General features: G+C 36.4%; 1 protein-coding gene across 1 annotated transcript in view; it reads right to left on the bottom strand.

Moving 5' to 3' along the window:
* Nucleotides 1-21263, bottom strand: part of NAALADL2 (N-acetylated alpha-linked acidic dipeptidase like 2) — a 644640-nt gene that overhangs the window by 234763 nt on the left and 388614 nt on the right. Inside the window, exon 12 of the mRNA XM_075031410.1 lies at nt 1618-1764. Coding sequence (XP_074887511.1) covers nt 1618-1764 — 147 coding nt within the window. The remainder of the gene's footprint in view (nt 1-1617; nt 1765-21263) is intronic.

Below are 21263 nucleotides of genomic sequence, written 5' to 3'. Positions count from 1 at the left end.
GTTTACACATTTTGCTAAGCAGATTTATCTCTCACATGAAATAGATCTCACGGGGTCAAGATCTCCTACAGTCTGAGAGGTGCAGTACATCAAATTCAAGACTGCAGATTACACTTACCACAAGTTTATTTCTAGGAAATTATTTTGCAAGAAGGACAAAAGCTGAGTTTTCAACAGAGAATCAAATTTGCTCTGTCATATTGAAGCAAATACAAAAATACTCTCTTATGATTTTAATTACATTGCTGAGTCATTTTGAGAGACAAAAATGCACATCTGCAAAGTTAACTGAACACAAAGAAAAACTTTGGTAGGATTGAAATAGACAATAGCCAAGGGAACCTTCAGTGTTCATATTGTAAACATTGCTGGGAAATACTTATTATTTTGATATACTGAAGTTTGGAGATTCTTTCTCATGCTATATAGATCCTATATACACAGATCTGGAATGAAAACTATGTGGAATAGCTGCTAAGTGACAACAGAAATCTGCACTGGACCACAAGCCTGTCATAAACATTGGACTCCTAGGTCTTCTGCCTTCACATTTTCCTTACAGTCTTTGCCTTGTGTTTAATCTGAAATAGAACACTTTGCCTAATAGGTGCAATGATGTTTAGAAACAGAAGCCTCCTTATTTATATAAATTCTTGACTTAATCTATTTTAATTTACACAACAACATGACAACAATGCTCCAATAGTTGGCATATTTCTCTTTTGGTTTGCATTTCTGAAATAGAAGCATATTAGCATGCAGCGCCAGGAAGCATTCCAGCTCAACTCAGCTTCAGCTTTGTTCTCGAACTTGGAAAGATGTGCGCAAATGTAGATAAGCACAGTGCAAGAAGAGAAATGAGGGGAATATGAAGTCAATGCATTGTTACATTTACAAGAAAACACACACCTTTTCTAATGACAGCTGTATCTTGAAAAAACTAATGCCAGGCTTCCTGATACTCAGCTGACCAACTGAGGGTACATTTGAGCTGTCAAGGTGAAAAACATAACCTACAGTTGTGAAAGCTGAGGAAAGACAAACTTTCCTAACAGTTTATCTATGTCCAGTTCCAACCTGGTCTCCAAACAGCATAACACACCTCTTCCTACCACTTACCTTGCAGAGGACAACGGACTGAAAAAGAACACGGTGTTTTGAAGACTCTAATCAAGCATACAGGTCTGTAAAACCAACATACATACTGGAGAGTCATATTTTGCCCACAGTATGAAAATCGATATAAAATTCATTTTGAAGGCTGTCTAATCCTACCGTGCAGGACAAAAAACCACATCAAAACTCATTTCCTCTATGTTGAAGGCAGTCTGAGAACTTGGGTTAGATAATATGCAACCTATAATACTATCAGCAATATTAACATTTTAACATAACATCCTCCCTTTTGGTTTTTTTGCTTTTCATTTGTGCTAAACATTTACCTGTTTGTTTGAATGCCATACCCCTATAAAATCAGTCACTTTGAAGCTCTGGGTTAATCCACTTACAGGACAAAACTTTCCACTACAAAATGCTTGTCATGTAAGGATATAATCTGAGAAAATCTAATTCTATCTTTCTGCCATTTTCAGTTCGTCCATTTTTATTTGTAACTACCTCTGATGTTTTGATGTCCTCATAAGAAAACTGCGTGGCAGGTACTCCGAGGTGGTTGATGAAATAATCTGAATCTCCCTGTATCTGCACAGAACTGACATTAGATCCTGGACATCTAGTCTTTTCCACACAGTTGAAGCTCTGGCTCTGAAAAACAAACACAGATCAAAATTCTACTTACTTATTTGCAACCAGACTCTTAACAACTTGTATCGATATCTCATTTACACAGCATTCTTTGGGTTGAAGCGTTTTAAGAACAGGCTGGAACTTACACTGGTGCAAACAGGTATTAGCCGGTTCATACTCAGTAGTGAGTGAGTCTACAAACCTTTCACCCCCCATTGATACAACCTGCATGCACTCTTTGGGATTGGACATAGCAGAGAATGAAGAGTGTGCTGCAACATGGCTCAGTCTTTCAAAGGACAATGAAAGTAATATCTAATTGAAATGGCAGGGGGGGCAAGAGAAGAAGCCTTTGGTAGGCACATAAAATGTCTGGGCAGGAGATTAGAGGTCATCATGGTGCCTTTTGGAAGCATGTTCTGAGATCTTTCATGGCTACTAAGGAATCAATTCTTTATTCAGTTAATAGCATGCTCTCTAACAGCAAAAAGCTAAATCAGATAATCATACTCAAGATATCTATGGTGTATGAAATCCAGGCAATGTAAAGAATTTGCTGCCATTAAGGAGTAAGGGTTAAGAGAAAAACAGAATTAAAAGGCTAAAGACACATAAATACACATTTTCAGGGTGAATTACTTAAAACAATTCTAGTCAGTGACATGTTTGTATTTCTTTCACATAAGTATTTAATGGTGAAATCTTAGCAGCACAACCGTAATAAATGTAAACTAGAAAACAAGCCCAAGACTGAGTGCTACATACTCGTGTAGCTTTCAAATACATCAGGTAATTAAACACTTAATAAACAGTATACAAAAAGAGTTTCAACATCTACTATAGCAAATAAGATACTTAGGTTTCTTTTTAAAAATGTTAGGAAGTTGAAGTACTAGAGATTTTTTACACGTAGCTAACAGTTTATATAGTATAACATAACTTCCTCAGACCTACCTACTAAATTACTAGCTTGCTACAAGAACAGTGTAAGATTAGTTCTCCTTTAATACTAATATACACCAGATTCTGTATATTAAAGTTCCTGATGTTAGCCAGAAAATGTTTTAAGACTTAGAAAGAGACAAATCTTGGCATTTTTCCATTTCTAAATTAGCATAATTATTGCTTCACAGTTTCACTTCAGTGCTATGAAGAACGCAATTGCGTATTACCCAGTGTAAATAAGGGCTGCAGATTCTCACAGAAAACTATTGTAAAATACCTTCAAGAAATAGCTTGCATTTCATACGTATTTTTGAAAGGTGCCTATATCACTCTCTCTTTTTGTTAAACATTTCTTCACAGTTGTGCAAGGTCCTTCCAAAAAGACTGAGAGTTACAGTCAAAATAGAAACAAGAGATCACTTCTGTATGCGCAGTCCACCTCTAGAAAATACTATCCTCCTTAAAGATATCCATGGAGCAACATGATTCACAGCAGCCAAAATTCTGGCTCTCCATGGCATAGTAAGAAAAAAGAATAATAAAAAAAGAATAATAAAAAACAAGCATTAATGTAGCATTAACTTTAGGCATCATTTGTAAGTCTCAGTTGTTATTGCAGACAAAGGTTTAAATCAGGGCTTTTGGGGGATTTTTTAGATTTAGATTAAGAGGGTTTTTTAAGTTTTTAAACCTGAAGATACCTCTTTAATTGCAACTTTTGTTCCGGTGTTTCACTCCCCCTTTACACCATTCTTCAGATGGTTTCAATCACATTGAGAAGACATTTAACAACATCACAGTGCGGCTGTTCAAAGACATACAAATCCACCTGCTATCTAAAGAATCTCAATAAAGTCAGTAACCTTGCTTTTCAAAACCCAAAGCTACAACAGAAACAGCAGGAGCCCAAACTATATACTCATTTCAAAAGATGTTTTTAAATAACCACACTTTATCTTCTACAAACTGTCCCAGCCACAAACACTTATAGTGCACATCCACGCATAAAGGCATGTTTATAGTTTTATGCACATATATGCACAGAAGATCCATTCTTTAGTGATTGGTCCTTTCAGGAATTACAAGATGTTTAAGTATCACACAGTGTACTACACTACAGTGTAGATTAGGCTATCTCCTAACTTCCTCAGACTGCCCAACACATCTGGTCAAGTTTATAAATGAGTAGTCTGTTCTTACTTTAATATTTAAAAGTTTACTGAATGATGTGAAATACAGCATTTGGTTCAATAGGAAAATCTCTGAAATAAGCAAAAACCCCAGAGTTACCTACTAAAGGAAATCACAAAGCTAAACGACCAAATTAATCCCAATAAAACTGTTGGGGAAAACAATTCAATACCAGAAAAGACAAAGAGCGCTTAAGAGTCAATGATCCATAAGGAAGCTACATACTATGCGGAAGGATCTTGCCTTTCTAAAAAGACCTGATCCTAGCTCGGTAAACACAATGGCATCAAAGCTCTTCAAGGTTAATGCTACTTGCACCTACTCAGGTTAAGAATTTATGTAACTATCGTGACTATCCAGAACTAATTTTCAAGAAGTAATCAATAGAAGGGATATCTTGAAACACGGTAAGGACCATCAAAATCTTAATATATACCTCACAGAAGTAAGGAAATTGAGCAGGGAAATAAATGTACCTCTTTTTCCCTGTCAATCTATATCTTTATACCTTTCACTCTACTAAGTGAACATTAACCTTTCATCATCTCCTGTGTATTCATATCTAGAATTTGTTACGGGATTTTCAGAAAAGGACTACTGCAAACTGCTGACTGGGGGTACAAATGTGGACTTGGAATTTATACCTGGAATTCCCAATTGGAGAGGAGGTAACAGAGGGTAATAGAAAACGAAAACAAGGTTTCACGCAGTGAATAACATTTCTCACAGCAAAAAATGCCAGAAATTTTTAATCTAATATGTGAGAGGTCAACTGGTGTAACTGTAGAAATGAAGTTCTAAGGCATTTTCCATTAGTGTCATCTCACTATACCCCAAAATTGTTGGCTAACTATCAAGAACATTAGAAAGCTGGATCATTATCGTCATCTACTAAGCAGATTAGGTTTCACAAAAAAAAGCAATCAAGGTTATAGATACTGCAGGGACATGGCTAATTAACAGAGTATTTTGATATTGTTCCCCTTTCTGTATTTTTTTAAGAGGTGAAGATGATAGCAGAGTCAGTTAATTCTGAATATGCACCAACCCCCATTTCTGCTAGCATACCAGGAACTGAAACACCAGACACCTTTCTTTTTCAGAAAGCCAAACCTGACTTTTAGCCAGCATTCTGCCCCTTCTGAAAACACTTTACTACATTCAATTTTAACTATTCAAAAACAACCTGTTAACTTTTTTGCTCACTAGAGCAATGATGAGATATTTTTTATGTATGGAACTTTACATATGAAATGTTTAGAGAGTTGGTTAAGAGTATAATGAGATACAGTACTTTTTGGTTTTCTACATCACCATCGTTCATGGTAAAGTATTTATATTTTTACAACAGCACTGTTCAATTCAATAGTGCTAGCATCTTAAGAGTTTAACTGCTTTGTTCAACTTTCACTGTTCTGACACACAAGCCCCTGATAATGACTAGTTCAAGAACAAAAATTTAACACTGCACTAGTATGGGAGAATGCTTTCTGTGCAAGATACTGTTCTCTTCCAATTTATTTTTGTTGTTACTCAGACTCTACGACACCAGCATTCTTCTTTTGCAATGACTGCAAAGTTCATGTAGTGTGTTTTGTATTCATTAAAAAAAATGAAACGTTTCCCCAAATTAATGAAACTTAAGATCAAGAATAATAATGTCCTACAGTTAGTAAAAATTTCCCATCAATGAAGTGTTGTTAAACTAAGAGACAAGCTTTTAACTTAGTCAATGCAAGAACAACAGCTCACCATACAGCATGCCACATATTTCACATACAATAACAAATCAAAGCAAATAAGTTGAAGGAATCAGCAAAGCAAGCCTCTTCCTCCACCCATCTTACAGTTATAAGAAAATAAATTGAGGAACAATTACCTGGAGTAAGATGCAAAAATGAGACAGTCTTAGCATGCAGAAGAGCGATGGCAGGCATGGGAATGATGGGAGATGGGAGTAGGACATTTTAGGCTCTCTGCTTGCTTAAATACAGGTGTCTAATGTCATTTGAGATGTCGTGAGGCATTCACACAGACTTAAAGCAAGACACAGGGGAAAGCTGTATCTTGCTGGATCAGCATCTGTGGGAACGAAGTGTATCAGACCTTAAACGGGATCAAATTTTTTTTTGTTTATAAGACTGAATGGAGTTCCTTTATTTATACAGATTTGCTTGTCATTGTCCAGGTAGCTCAGTCTTGTATTTATTATTATTGTTTTGCAGGTAAAAGTAACATCAATTAAGTCTAATATCAACTGCATTTATAACATTAAACCCAACAGCTAGACACATAAATGAAGCCATACCTACAAATACCTGTTTATAGGACTATTATCCACAAACACTGGCTGTGTCAGTAGTTGCTGCTTTCATTTCCTTCCCTCCTCATCCTTACCTAGAAGAACCATCCTAAATCTTGGTTTGATCTTTTTGCACTGAAGCCACGACTGTTTCTGACACAGAAATCAACTTCAAAGTCCACTTAGTTAACCAGTTGGAAATATTGTTCTTGTATCATGTGAAACACTCTCCTACCAAAATGTACAAGCACTGTCTCAACTTTCTTTCAATATGCAGCAGTCAGGAAACCAGGAAAACATCATTTCCCAAAATTGTAACTGCAATTTATGACAAGCAGGATGGCTTCCATGCTTGGCAGCAGAATGCTTGATCCTTATTGCAAGGCAAGTAGGCATCTATGCAGAACAGAGGTGAAAAACTGACTGTCAAAAAAATTACTGCTGCTAGGAAATGAAGATCACTCCTAAGCAAAAGACTAGCAGGGGATGCGGGCCATGGAATTGACAGGGGTGCGGGAGAAGATTACACCAATGCCAATGTCCAGAAACACAGCATTTAAAAGCATTTTAAAGTTCTTCAATGCCAAATAATTTGTTAATCATCATGTAATAGCAACTGTGTATCACTTTGGCATTCTGCTTCCCTCCCCCCCAACTAATCTGCTATTTTTGCATATTTAAATCTAAAATGGTGTCATTTACAAAAAAACCACTCTTTATAACTTAATTCGATTAATTTTAATTCTGATAGTCCACACAATCTTTTTTTTAATATATGCAAAAAACAACTAGTGAGTTGCCAGTTTGGAAAAAAAGTTTAATTGTTATGCATTACTTCACCAGTTGCAGTGAGGTCCTACTTAATGATCCTTTAAATGTTAGCTTTCATGTAGGCAAAAAAAAACCCCAAACCCAAAACAAAACCAAGTTTAAAAATGCATCTAGAATAAATCATCAGCAACACGCTCTGTTAGAACTAACTCCCTGTTGTAGGCTAGGCAAACTACATTTCTTCTGCTGGCTAGTCCTACAGTAAAGCACACCTAATAGCACTATTTAGATCACTCAGTTGCTCAGGCTGGTCTCCACTGTGTCAATCAAGCCCTCCCTTTAGACTGGAAGGAAATCAAGCCATGTGGTTAGGCAGTAATCAAGGAGTGGTTCATGTCAGTGGAAGGATGCACATGCTATTCGTAATTGAATAATTTTATTTCTCTGGAGTTCATTTTGGTTTTCAGCATCATGTTACAGGTTTATATTACAAATTTGAAAAAATGAAGAGTACCATATGGCCCATTAAATACATTTAATTTGGGTTAATGTTATAAAGTAGACCTGACACATCTAAAGTATAATCAAGTGGTACTTCACTGCAGACCTTATTCTGCCACTAATTAGAGCTAAGCATTCATAGGTGCCTTTTGCTGCTATGTTAAGATCCTAGTATAAATAAAAGCCTATATTAAAAAAAAAAAAAAAAAAGTTATTGGCCATTTCTACAGTTCACCTTCCACCTAGAGACATGTACCTGTCAGTTCTGGTTACCCTCCTTCCTTTATGTGAATCCAGCTGAAGTTAAACCCTTGGCAGCTTTTGAAAATGGATTAAAATGTCTAAGTAGTTTTCAACAGGACAAATAAAGAACGACCTATTATTCTTACAGTGTGTCCGTGATCCCAGCTTCAGAACTACAGCAAGGAAGCTTATTCTTCATGAATAATCAATCTCTATTTCTTGAGCTGAATCACCACCTGTGTTAGTAACTGGCGCAAGGCAAATGCATTTAAGAAGCTGAAGCATGATAAGACCATCTTGATGAAGTAAAATTATCTAAACAAAGAGCTACAGAATTTATTAATCACAGACCATGTAAAAATGCAGAAGACAACAGATTAGCATCTTTATTACTGCAAATGTGTTACGCTAAATCATCATCAACAGGTAGGGAAGGCCAGAGAAGCTGCATAGCAAAGGATTCACAAGTATATGTCTCTCATCCATAAAAACCCGCTACACTCTGACAAACAAATCATTAGAGTAAGAAGGTTTGACAGCTCTTAAAAAAATATTATTAGCTGTTTGCTTGCCCTAACTACCAAAATCGACTGAAAAAAGTCATGTAGTTTTTAGGAACTGCATTAATTCAATAGCAAGCATACTCCTCTGTTTTCTCCTATCTGATTATCTGGTTTGGCTATAAACATCCTGCTTTGCTCTCTGCCTTTGCTGATTGATCATATATATTGCTATTAATGCAAATCAGCTGTTTATAAAATTATTAGGGAGATTTAATACAGCACTTTCCCCTATAGACCTCAAAGTACTTTTCAAATCAACTGAAGGCAAGCAAGGTACCTCATATTTCAGTCTTGCTCAACATCACAGAGCAAAACAACTACACAGAAATTAAATGCACAACATTTCCCAAATTCTGAGCCTTATCAAACTGTCATGATTCAAGTACGTACATAAAAATAATTCTAAATTATATCCACTCATTCTTTCTCTGCATGGGGAAAAAGAAAGGAAAATCTGAGAGCGCTGATGGTAATTCATATGCTATATACAGAGAATAGTTGTGGTTTAAATAGCCTAAATGTTACACACCACTAATGTGATGTATTTGCCTATTATACAATGCAATCATCTGATTACTTCCAGTATTTTAGGGACATAATAAAAATATTTAAAAAGGGATGGACAAACTATAATGTTCTACTGCAGACAGTGATACTGTAAAAAGCTGTCATTTCAGTGCTTGTGCACGTCTTTTCCATCCATTTTGGCCATGACAGCAAAGTCCAAAAAGCACATACAACCCTGTTTCACAATGATCTTTGACTTCTTGATTCTGTATAAGACATTGAAACACAACTGAACAACTGATGATACTTACTTTACTTGTTAGCACATTTTAGTCAACATTTGTAACAAAGTACAAACATTGAAAAAAAATGATCACTCTGTAGACCAAGCCTGTAAGTGTTCAGAGTAAGATAAATATGATTAAAACTACACAAAGAAATCTTCTGAGGTGGAGTGACTAAAACCTCCTGCTTTTGATTAATTTTATACTTAGAATAAAATAATTAATTAAAAAGGAGTAAAATATTGGATCCATAGTTTCTCAGCAATTATTTCCTTCCACCTTATCCATATTTTCATTTAAACATGTATGAAGCTTTACTGAAAATATCTAAAATCTGAACATTATTAATTGACCTTTAAGGGCAACATGAAGACTCCTAGTGAAATTGTTCTGTAGGGCTGCAAAATCAGTCACAGAAAAGATGCATTTAACTCTCAGAAATTTCCCTAGTTTTGGTTCTTCAGTATTATCACAGTAAAACGAGAGATGTTCCTCGTCCACACACAATTCCATTGAGAGGACTATCTTGTCACTAGGGAAAAACAACTCCCACGAGAACTAGTGTTTATTTAAAGACATCAGGGACAAAGAATTTAGCATCATCTTAAATTCTTCTGATATCCATTACAGTGCAGGTGATTCTCAAACAGATCACTGCAGCTGCCAGGGATCACCATTAGCCCCTTAGAAATTCCCACACAATGTACTTTGTGTTTTCTTACACAAAAGCACTGCATCTGAAAATTCCAAGAGTAAACCGTTAGCCTGTGCGGGAGGAGAACATTGTATTTTCACAAGCAAAAACTGCCTCTCAGATAAACCACATGGCTTTCAAAGAATTGTTCTTTGAAAATGCATGCAGGTATCCTGCATGACAGAGAAGACCCTTTGCACCCAGGAGGGCAAAGGAAACTGAAAACTGTGACAGCTACAGTGCTTATAAAAGGTCAGATCAAACTGAGATTACCCGAGACTTGGTTCTGATACTGTATTCAGATTTCTACTGAACCAAGAAAAATTCAGTTTAACTACGCAATACAAGGTGCCATACTCAAAACTCCAGTTTTACCTTTCAATAAAGTATAAAATAATTTTGGCCTTTTAATGGTGACCTCCTAACAAAATTGTGAAACTATAATACCAGCGGTTATAAAACAAAGCATGAAGAAATATGTATGCTTGGTGTGAAATATTTAAGTATACTGCTATATGTTGTGCTACTTTACAAATTTAAATTATCTTTTATTTAGTTTACAGCTACAAAACATGGGACAAGCATAAACCTGTATTGCTTGTTCAGGGCTTTGTTTTCTGTTAAGCAGCACTTGCGTGTTTTGAAATCATTGTCTTATTTTTTAAAATATATGACCATCAGTGTAAGGTTTTTATAATAAATGGGACCTCACAGGACTGAACCACATTTTAGATGCAAAGTTTACATCAAACTGGTAATAAATACAAAAGCAAGGTAGTAAAAAATTATATAGTGTAAATTTAATTTCCTTTACTGGACTTTTTCTTCATTTAACTTTATCTACTGACAGTCTCTCTCTGATTCCTGATGCTTTTTATATGTTACTGAATTACATTTATCCTTCCTATACCTAAATTGAAGTCATATGCCTCATTAACTCAGATATACTTGTTGCCAACACCCAGCACAAGCTGTTAGGAATTTTAATGGCTTTTTTAAGGGAGGTAAAAATCAAGCAGGTATGCTCCCATTTGATAAGAGAATTTCACAGCAATCAAATATTTAGGCCTAAAATTACATAGCATAAATTATGTAAGTGGCAAGAGTGCAATTGGAATGCCATCAGCAGTTGCAAACATCTCAGTACGTTAAAAATATAGAGAGTTACAAGCTTTACGAAAAGTAATTAAAAAAATTACGGAACATAGCTATGGTAGCTGTGTTTCTCGAAAGTATCCACTTACCCCAGACTCCTACACTCATCAACCAGAAAACTACTGCATTAAAAGCTTTCCCATATTTTTTCATCAGCACAGATAAAAGCAAGCTATCCAGCACCTCAGGTAAAGTAACATTTTCCATAACCACAGGCTCAGCCTCAATATTCAGTATTCTACTTTTATTTACAGTAAAATTCAGAAAACAGCTTAAGATTGTATTACATCATGATGAACACACAGCAAAGAAGGTATTACATTAACAGACAGAACCTGTCTCCACACCCAGCTCTGAATACACTGAAAATACTGGGTGCTTCTTTCTTCAGAGCTTGTATTTTTAAGTCTAGTTTTTGATCTAAACTATTTTTGAGCATGGAATGGTTACATTTCATAGAACCATAGACTGGTCTGGGTTGGAATGGACCTTAAAGATCATCTAGTTCCAACCCCCTGCCATGGGCAGGGACACCTTCCATCAGACCAGGTGGCTCAAAGCCCCATCCAACCTGGCCTGCAACACTGCCAGGGATGGACGGGGCATCCGCAACCTCCCCAGGCAACCTGTTCCACTGCCTCACCACCCGCACTGTGAAGAACTTCTTCCTTACTTCTAATCTAAATCTACCCCCTTTCAGTTTAAAGCCATTACCCCTCGTCCTATCACTACCTGCCTTTGTAAAAAGTCCCTCACCAGCTTTCTTGTAAGCCCCCTTTAGGTACTGGAAGGCTGCTCTAAGGTCTCCCCGGAGCCTTCTCTTCTCCAGGCTGAACAACCCCAACTCTCTCAGCTTGTCTTCACAGGAGAGGTGTTCTGGCCCTCTGATCATCTGCCTGGCCCTGCTCTGGACTCGCTCCAACAGGTCCATGTCCCATTGAACTTCATGAGGTTCACACAGGCCTGCCTGTCAAGGTCCTTCTGGATGGCATCCCTTCCCTCCAGCATGTTGACCGCACCACACAGCTGGGTGTCGTTGGCAAACTTGCTAAGGGTGCACTCAATGCCACTGTCCATGTCGTGAACAAAAATTTTAAACATCACCAGTCCCAATACCGACCCCTGAGGAACACCACTCATCACTATTCTCCGCTTGGACATCAAGCCTTTGACCGCAACTCTGAGTGTGAGCATCCAGCCAATTCCTTATCCACCAAGTGGTCCATCTGTCAAATTCACGTCTCTCCAATTTAGAGACAAGGATGCCATGCAGGATTGTGTCAAATGCTTTGCACAAGTCCATGTAGATGATGTCAGTTGCCCTTCCCTCACCCACCAATGCTTGGGTGGTGTGGCTGGAGCGCTTGCTGGTGAAGACTGAGGCAAAAAAGTCATTGAGTACCTCAGCCTTGTCCATGTCCCACGTAACCAGGTCTCCTGTTTCCTTCCAGAGAGGGCCCACATTTTCCCTAGTCTTCCTTTTGTCACTGACATACCTATAGAAGCTTTTCTTGTTGCCCTTGTCTTGTAATTAAAGGATGCAGTCAAACCATTTTTTTGATTATGTTAAAAGTAGTGCTTTCCTGGACTTAATGGTATCCAAGCCTTTCTTTCAAGGTATTCAGCAGCAGGAACACTGGTCAGTGTTAGCTGTCACATACATACTGAGATACTGTGAAACCTACGTTTAACAAAATGCAAATTAATAAGTTTTAGTATAAACCACTGATAAATTGGGACTTGATAAGAACTGCATGACTTCCTTAATGTTTTGTGCTGTAGTAACATTTGTTGCTAATATAAATACACTGCTTAAGTAGGTAAGAGGATTAGGATTTGACAACAAGACCTCATTTTCAAATGGTTGATATTTTATACTCCATGGAAATAGCTGTGGCTTGTAAATAATTTTAAATACCTAAAGGCATTCTCATTCTGTAATAAGTAGAGACAGAAAGACTGTGAACCCATTTCAGTGTAGTCTAACTCTGTGATGATCAGGTTCTGCCATGCTACTCATTCTGGGATGCATCATTCAAATGCTCCAAATGGATATTAAATAATTTATGCCAGTGAGGTTAGTCTTGCTTCTCCATACCCCACAGGAACAGAAAGAGAAGTTACTTGTCCCTCTAAAGGGGACAGATATGTACACTCACTCTGTTATTTGAAGAGTTATATCATATTTCAAGATCTCCTAAGTGTCCCAAACAGGACAGTCATTGTGAGGTAGGATGTCAAATGAATATGCTCTAACGTATCGTTTGCTGTTCTTCAATATAGTTGCACAAAAAGAAAAAATCAGGAGAGAAAGCTTCCGCTACATACTTTCCACTAAAAGTGAATTAAGGTTCACCTAGAACAGTAAATATGAAGGTAAATTTATGGATTTTTTTACTGATCAACACTAGCCCTATTAGTATGCACAGTACACACCTGCAGAAGCTGTGTTTCTCAGTTAGCTAACCAGATGGCTCAAACTACCCCATCACTCTATCCAACTTTAAAAAAACAAACAAACAAACAAAACCAAAACCACACAGAGCAAAATTTGTATTTGTATTGCAGCACCTAATGTTAGAAGTTAGGCCCACAGTTAGTTGTTATATGGATACTACAGTTTGTAACTAACACATATTTCCCCAAACTATCAGCATTCATGTCACACTTCCTCTTTCCGAACTACACAGTACTCATGATATGTAGTATTTCTACCAGAAATGTTTGCTAGCACTACTCCCCCCAAAAAACACTTGTCAAAACACAAAACAGCTCACCAAAGACATCCTTCTGAGCCTTATCATAAAGCTGACCCAGAAAGACAGATGCATCAGACCTTATGTGAAACTCAACCTGCTACCCTTTCCCCATGCAGTGGACTATTTCACTGTGCTGAGATCTAGAATCTGCTACTATGAACACAACATAGTCTAAAGTGTATCGCTAGGAAAAAAAAAAGTCATTTATCCCTGTCACACATTTGAACATATTACACGCCACATATTCCCTACCCCTCCCCGCACACTCCCATTATTCCATATCATATCAACTCTTTTCTGGAACCTAAGAATCCTGAATCATACTGCAGATCTCTAACAATACACACAGAGGCAGGACAGACCCATAACAACACATTATCTGAGTAAGAGGGGACAGATATACAAATAAACATGATATAATAAGCGGAACAGTCAGGTTTTTTAAACTGGAAGAAGAAATTTGTAGTCAATATCTCTGTTTAGTTACTGTAATCGAAGACCAGAGTAAGTTCAATTATAACATACAGACATGAATAAACTTTTTTTTGGAACAGAACACAGAAAAATCACATGTAATACTCTGGAGGAACTCTATTGCCACATTGGTACATTATTGCAAATCTCCCCTCATGGCACAACCCTGGAATAAGGCCAGAGTACTTACTGCTGGCAAAGCTTTACCTTGCCCTGAAACCTCTGGTCTGACATTTAAACTTCTCGATAGCAACTATGCATGAACAAATCAGTCCCTTTCCAGTCACATACACAAAATATTTTTCATTCTTTGAAATGGAAAGTCACTCCTATTAGTCCATACAAAGCATGAAGGTCAATAAGCTACCATCACATTTTTCATGAAAAAACCCTCTCCTGGACTTCAGTGGGAATTGGGCAAATGGAATAACAACAGTATTTGCACTTAAGGTACCAAGTACCTGTATCAATTGCAATTTTCAGAATGATCATCACGAAGCAGATTTATTAAAGTATGTCAGACAGCACCACGAATACTGGTCTCCAGGCTCCACTGGTAGATAATGTAAATGGTCCAAAAGAAGTTAGATGACTTGATTTTCTACAGCAATGGTGCAAAAAAACTTTGGGACAAAGGGACCACTGCAGATGCTCACTTAGATGGTGTAATGCTCTGATGCTTTCCCTGACTGGACTCTTCCAACTTTAATCTACTTACACCATAAGTAAGTATCATTGGTATTGCCTCTATACTGGATGGAAAAAAAATAACAATCAGGAAAGCAGAATAAAAAAAGCTAGAGCAGTGAAAGCAGTAGTGCCACTACAGTCAAATGACTTTTTTTTTCTGGTTTCCATAGAAGTTCACTTGACCTTGGTTTCAAGAGCTATGAAATATTAAGGCTTGGAAACACAGCTTCAACTAATTGGGTAAAATGTGATTTTAACTAGACACATGAAACTGATCTAGTCCAAGTAACTTTGAAAAGAAGATTTTCATCAAAACATACAGGAGCCAATTATTACCCCAAACTCATCATACACCGAAATGACGTGTCCCTTTGCGCTCTGAAAAATTAAGAGTATTCTCTGAGATATTTCCAAAACCTACGTATAGTATTGAACGGGGATATTGTCATTTTTATGTCATGTCAAGTACTGGGGGACTAAAAACAAATCTAAATTTTAAGGAAATGTGGGGTTTTATAGTTTACAAGGTTCCAGGGATATGTCAGTACTTTTCATAACAAGCAAGCAAATCCCAGAAAGGCTGATAATGCATTTTATTTCAGAATTTATTAGTACAGATCTATAAGACTGACAACTGATAGCTTCTAACTACTGCACAATATAATCTAAGAAAAATATTTATTACATTACATTTCAGGTTTTAATCCTCCAGATTCCTATCTTTGAAAGTTAATTTTGCTGCAATGTAACCAAACTTTCTGAAACAATGCAGTCACAGTATGTAAGAGAGAAATGTTTACACTGCACACATGAAAAAACAAATTGACAAATCCAGTAAAGTGCAATCTACAGCTATTTAGTCTTACCAGGTAAGGAAGACTAATGAAAGCTACATATACATATTTTTGAGAATACTAAATAATACGGTATCTACATGAACTTTCAAAGGTGCAGATTCTAGTCAGTAGTGTGGAAAAAATTTACTTCACAGCCCAATACTTATTAATGGACTAGAGCTATTGAATCACATAAACATGAGCTCATTTTTTCCCCAATATTAAATCTTTCTCTGTGCACTCCATCTTCCACAGTTTGCATCTCTGGCCTCACTGCTATAATTGTATATGCAAATAATTTTATGGATAGGAACAGTTTCCCTAAGCTCAGAAGCATTATTCAGAGACAGAAAATCAAGCATGCATACACACACACACACACACACACACGTATTTTCAAAATATGAACAGACTGGAAGTTCCAGGACATGATTTTCATTGTACTGGTTGTTGGAATGGTTGGTACTTAACAGTAATCATATGTAAGACTGTAGCTGTATTTAATAATAACCTTTCTGTAACAATTGAGAGTTGTGGGTCTGAAGCCAAACACAACAATTATATTGTCTGCCTTATCCTTTTCTTCTAAAAAAAGGAATATTCTTTTACTGAGATCAGTTGCTGTCACATGAGTAAAGAATACCATATACGAAAAAAGCCAATCTAAAGATACTAAGAGATGAAATAATCCATCTTTTCCAATGTAATTTGTTCTAACGTTTCATTGTTGTCACTCTTAAAATAGTGCTTTTTAGTTCACATGTGAATTTGTATGGGTTTATTTTCCAGTTTTTGATTCTTATGCTATCCTTTATGTTTTACCATTCATATACTTTAAGAGTAGCAATCTTTTATCCAATAAATAATGAAGGTGTTGACTAGTACTGAATCTAGTGCTGCTGCCTGAAAAATGTCGGTAGGAAAATCTCCATTCAGTGATGATTCTCCATTGACAGATAATACCTTTGAAGATCTATCAGTAAGCTTGTGTAAATTTGAAATCCACGTGATTAACTACTATCCTAAAGCACTGTTTTTATTGTGAATTCCATAGAGTACCATATAAGATGTTCCATAAAAGTCTGTGCTGCTACCTTTATAAAATAAACATACCATTTCTTCTGAAGATTAAAAAAAAAAAAAAGTTGCATGACAGAGAGATGTGTTCTGTGAAAAAATTTTGACTGGCATTAATTACCCTCCTTCTTCTAAATCCTGTTTAAATCAATTATCACTTTATTTTATCTTGGGTTATTATCAAAATTAATCAATCTACAGTTACACAGGTCATTGCACTTCTCCTTGGTAATACTGATTCAGCTTTAGCACTCTTTTAGCTTCTGGAACACCCTTAGTCTCTGTATTTCAGTGCACATAGCTCATTTAGCCTACGGTTCAGTATGGAAGTCTGGGCTCTGTTGCCTTACAGGATCTAGAAACTCTATAGAACAATTCAGCGTTCCTCTTCTTCAGTTCCCTCACAGATGCCATAGCTCATTAATAACTGCCAACTACAGACTTAAAAACTTAATGTTTATGTAGCAAGACTGACAAAATTACCTAATTGTCTTCTCTACTTTTTATGATTTCCTATTAGTTAATCAGAAAAATGCTAGTCATGAAGCAAAAACTAATCCAAAATTCAGCTGCTCCTTTAGACTGAATTTTTTTTAGAATAATGTTAATCTGAGACTGTCATTTTAAAAGGCAAATCACTAAAGCACCAAATTCTTAACACAATTGACACTGAATAAGATCAATAGTTTCTAGTGTCTCTTTCTTCCTGTATGCCTTTAGAAGAGCTACAATTAGGGAAAAAAAACCCCAACCTAGCTACTAATTTCCACTATTTCCCAGTTCTATGCAAGAAAAATCACCTTACTACCTGATTTCAACATGGTATTTCAAAAGATGCATGAAGTACTAGCTCAGAAAATAAGTGGATATCTTAAAAACGCACATCACATGAATAGCAACAGAATTAAGATGCATGCGCATTGAAGCAAATCTTATGCACCTATCGTTCTGAAGACTACATAATGAATGATCAGCGTATATATAGAACTTCTCCACAATAAGTGATCATTTCAATCAGCACTTGGATCAGACTGAATAGCCAATGCATTTTATCATTTGCCCCAATTCCAAAATGTTTATGAAGAGAGTAAATGTATCTATTATTGAAAAGTATGTCCCAAAACAATTCTGTGGATATTCAAATTCTATATTCTGACTAAAGATACTAGATAATCAATCTGTCCTAACTGGAAATTAGGCGAAAATTGGCTAGACCGTAACATCCAGGATCTATCTAAATCCAGTCATGTTATCAAACACCTAATTTACAAGTGCGCTAGGTCTCTGAGTCTCCCCCCAAATACTGATGTGTCAGTATTGCTAAGAATCAGCCTGAAGAGAAGCAGAAGTTCAGAGCTTTTCCTAAGCCTAGAAGCCCACGTTTCACAGTTGACAGGGCTTCCTCAAATGCAGGGCTGCCAGTGCCATGCCATTTCTTAATTTCTTAGGCCATTCTCTTAATTTTCCGCAGGCTGAGGGACGAGACCCCTAGACCTCCTCCATCCTAAAGCCACAAACAACTCAGTGCCTAACAACAGCTTTCTGAATCTAAGTATCTATTCAAGACCTACTATCTTAACAGAAACATAGAATGAAAGATATTACAACGATGTATTGAAGGAGGACGCAAAAGATGCGCGTGAGTCTGATTTACACAGACTCATAACTAAAACCTCTTCCATTTTCTGGCTTACCGTCTTGATCATATTTGGTGGGTGTCAGATTACAACTATGGCATAAATAGCCAAACAAATAAGATCATGGCTCCACGAAGAAATTAAACCCCATTTAGTAGTTCCTTGTGAAAATTGTGTACCAGGCAATGTTTGACCTAAAAAGGTAAAGAAACACACTAAGGGCCCTGTGCTTGCCTGTTACATTATGATGTACTTACACTATGATATATTTCACCCTGTATGAATTGAAATATAATGAAAAATTAAATATATATCTCCCTGCCTATTGTTATGCTGAGAAGGTCTGTTACCTGTATTTCTGACTATGGAATAATAACAATTGAAAAAAAAACCCCAAAACCTAGAATGGACTTAGGGCCATATCATTTCTTCTATAAATTAGCACAACTAACTGTCCTTTACAGCTCCTGCAGTGAACTCACTCCCCATACAATAAAGACTCCATATTCACCTACTGTTGCTTTACTGAGTAAGAAAGCATTGGTGGAAAAATACAAAATTCTCCTATCTATGGCTATCCTCCTTCTTACCATTGAGTTGACATCTTTGATTTGGCCTTCTAAAATTAAAGGCTAAGATCTTCAGAAGTGCTGAGTGACCATCGGTTACACTGATGTTCTTGAGAAACAGCAGATTTTCTTGTGAATAGTAGTTTGAAAAACTATGAAAACAAAGCAAACTGAATAAAGCTGAGGGAGATACATTATTCTTTGAAGTTTATTAACAAATATATGTTACTTGAACAGTCACAAGGAAAGAGAGATTAAAATGACTTGTTCTTGTATGAGCAGTGTATTTAAAATAAAAAAAGCTGAGATATTCATTATACAGCTACAGCTCAAATCCTGGACCTTTAAAGAAAAGAAAAAAAAAAAGAAAAGAAAATGCTGACCTAAAGCTAGAACCAAAGATGAACCTTTATTTAAAAGGAAGGAAACGTAACAAATTACTCATATATCTTTCCTTAAACTGTATTTTTCTCTTTATCTCCATGCTACTAAGACATAAGTAGCAATGGAACCTTCATCAGGACACTCATTTGTAATCAAATATTCTGTTTCTCTAAGTATCTGCATGTTGACACAATACGGAAATACTAGTAATTATGACCCATTACACTAACATTTGCTGCTTTCCTGAATGCCACTGGATGACATACCTAGTTTGAAATTTTAGTACTTTATTTTCTCTGAGAATATTATTTATAAGGCTTTTTAAAGACTGTGATCAAAAATAGCAATGCAGATGAGTTCTAGAGCTGTAAATTTCACTTCAAGTGCCTCATTTTAACACATTTGAGTGCAGTCTGATTGACTTATCAAAACACTGAAAAATGGGTTACAATTTGAGCCCATCTTGCTGAACTAAAAGGAGCTATGAAAAAAAACCCCCAACCTTTCTAATGTAGAGTTCAATATAGAGATTGGAGACAACCAGTATTAGTGTACATTAAGGGGACTAAGGATTTCCATCTAAAAGCATTAAAGGAATTTTTGTGTCAAGAATTATTTTCCACTTAGTTGCAACACAGTACATACTAAAACTGAGTTAAAAAGAACAAACCAAACCAAACCCTTTCTCATTCATCTGCATAGCAAACCTGAAAGCAATAGTTCCTCAGCATTTCTTAGCCAAGTCTCCCTACCAGTATTTCATCCTCTTCCTCCCTTCTGCCAGCCCTGAGTCCTGCTGCTGCTTTGGCCCTCACCTTGAGCACCAGCATATCTCGGTAGCGCTTTACCTACTGATCCCAATGTAACCAGGGCAGACAGCTTCAGAGTGTAGGGTGTGCTCCTCAGAGAATACGGGCGTGGACTACACATAGTCAAAGTTCGTAGATTAAAAAAAAAAAAAGGCAAGAAAGAAGTCTAGTGAAGACTCTGGATCAAATTTTTGTCTGAACTCAAATGGTTTTAAAAAAAGAGTGCTGAAGCCTGATTTCAGACTCAGATTGCTCAGTATTCACTGACACCAGGGTGAATCCCTATTTAAGTCATTATTATCAATTACCAATAATAAATTAAAAAAAAAAAAGTAAAAGAGTAATTTGAATTCCAGCTTTTGAACTAACACCACTGCCTTTCGGGAAGGTACTGTAGCAAGTGCTGCAAAAAATTTGGAGACAGCTACCTGACTAAAGAAGGAAATAATTTATAAAAATGTAGAAAAAGTGATCCTAAAGCATTAGAAAGCTCACCCAATGAAGGATCAAAAAGAAGTTTAATTCCACATTAACCAGCTTAAATCTAGAAGATTGGATACGTGCGTACTGCTTTCAGATCACCTACACATCAATAACAGATTGCAGAAAAGATTTTGCAAACCATTTCAAACAACAAATGAACTCGAGAAAATAAGGGTCAGAAGTAATACATGAACAGAAAAGACTACATTCAGGAAATTTCATTCAACATTAATTAGTCATTTACAGAATGAAACATATTACAACATTTTCAACATTACACCTGAATTCTGTATTAACCACTTACACGACGCAATTGAAACTGATTTGAACTGCTACTTCTTAGGCACTTTTAAGATTAACGAGTGAACTTAATGCCAAATGTTTTAAGAGTGTCCCAGTGTAGAAGAGAAGACTGAGAATTCATATCCCTTTAGTCATTTGCCATGAGATTTGGATTAAATCCTCTCCTTTTCCTCCTTTGTGACTTTGTCAAGTCCTATTCATCTCCCCATACTTCACTTTACCTTTAGTAAAAAAGAGATCATTTTTGTTTTCCCCTACTGTTAGTCTATCTTGTCTCTTAGGACATAATTTTCAAAGGCACAAAGGCCAATTAGGAAAGTATATTCAACTGAAAGCCAAT

The sequence above is a fragment of the Buteo buteo genome, chromosome 7, assembly GCF_964188355.1.
Source record: "Buteo buteo chromosome 7, bButBut1.hap1.1, whole genome shotgun sequence".
In the NCBI taxonomy this organism is placed as follows: domain Eukaryota; kingdom Metazoa; phylum Chordata; class Aves; order Accipitriformes; family Accipitridae; genus Buteo; species Buteo buteo.
This window is presented reverse-complemented; position numbering and strand designations above follow the sequence as displayed.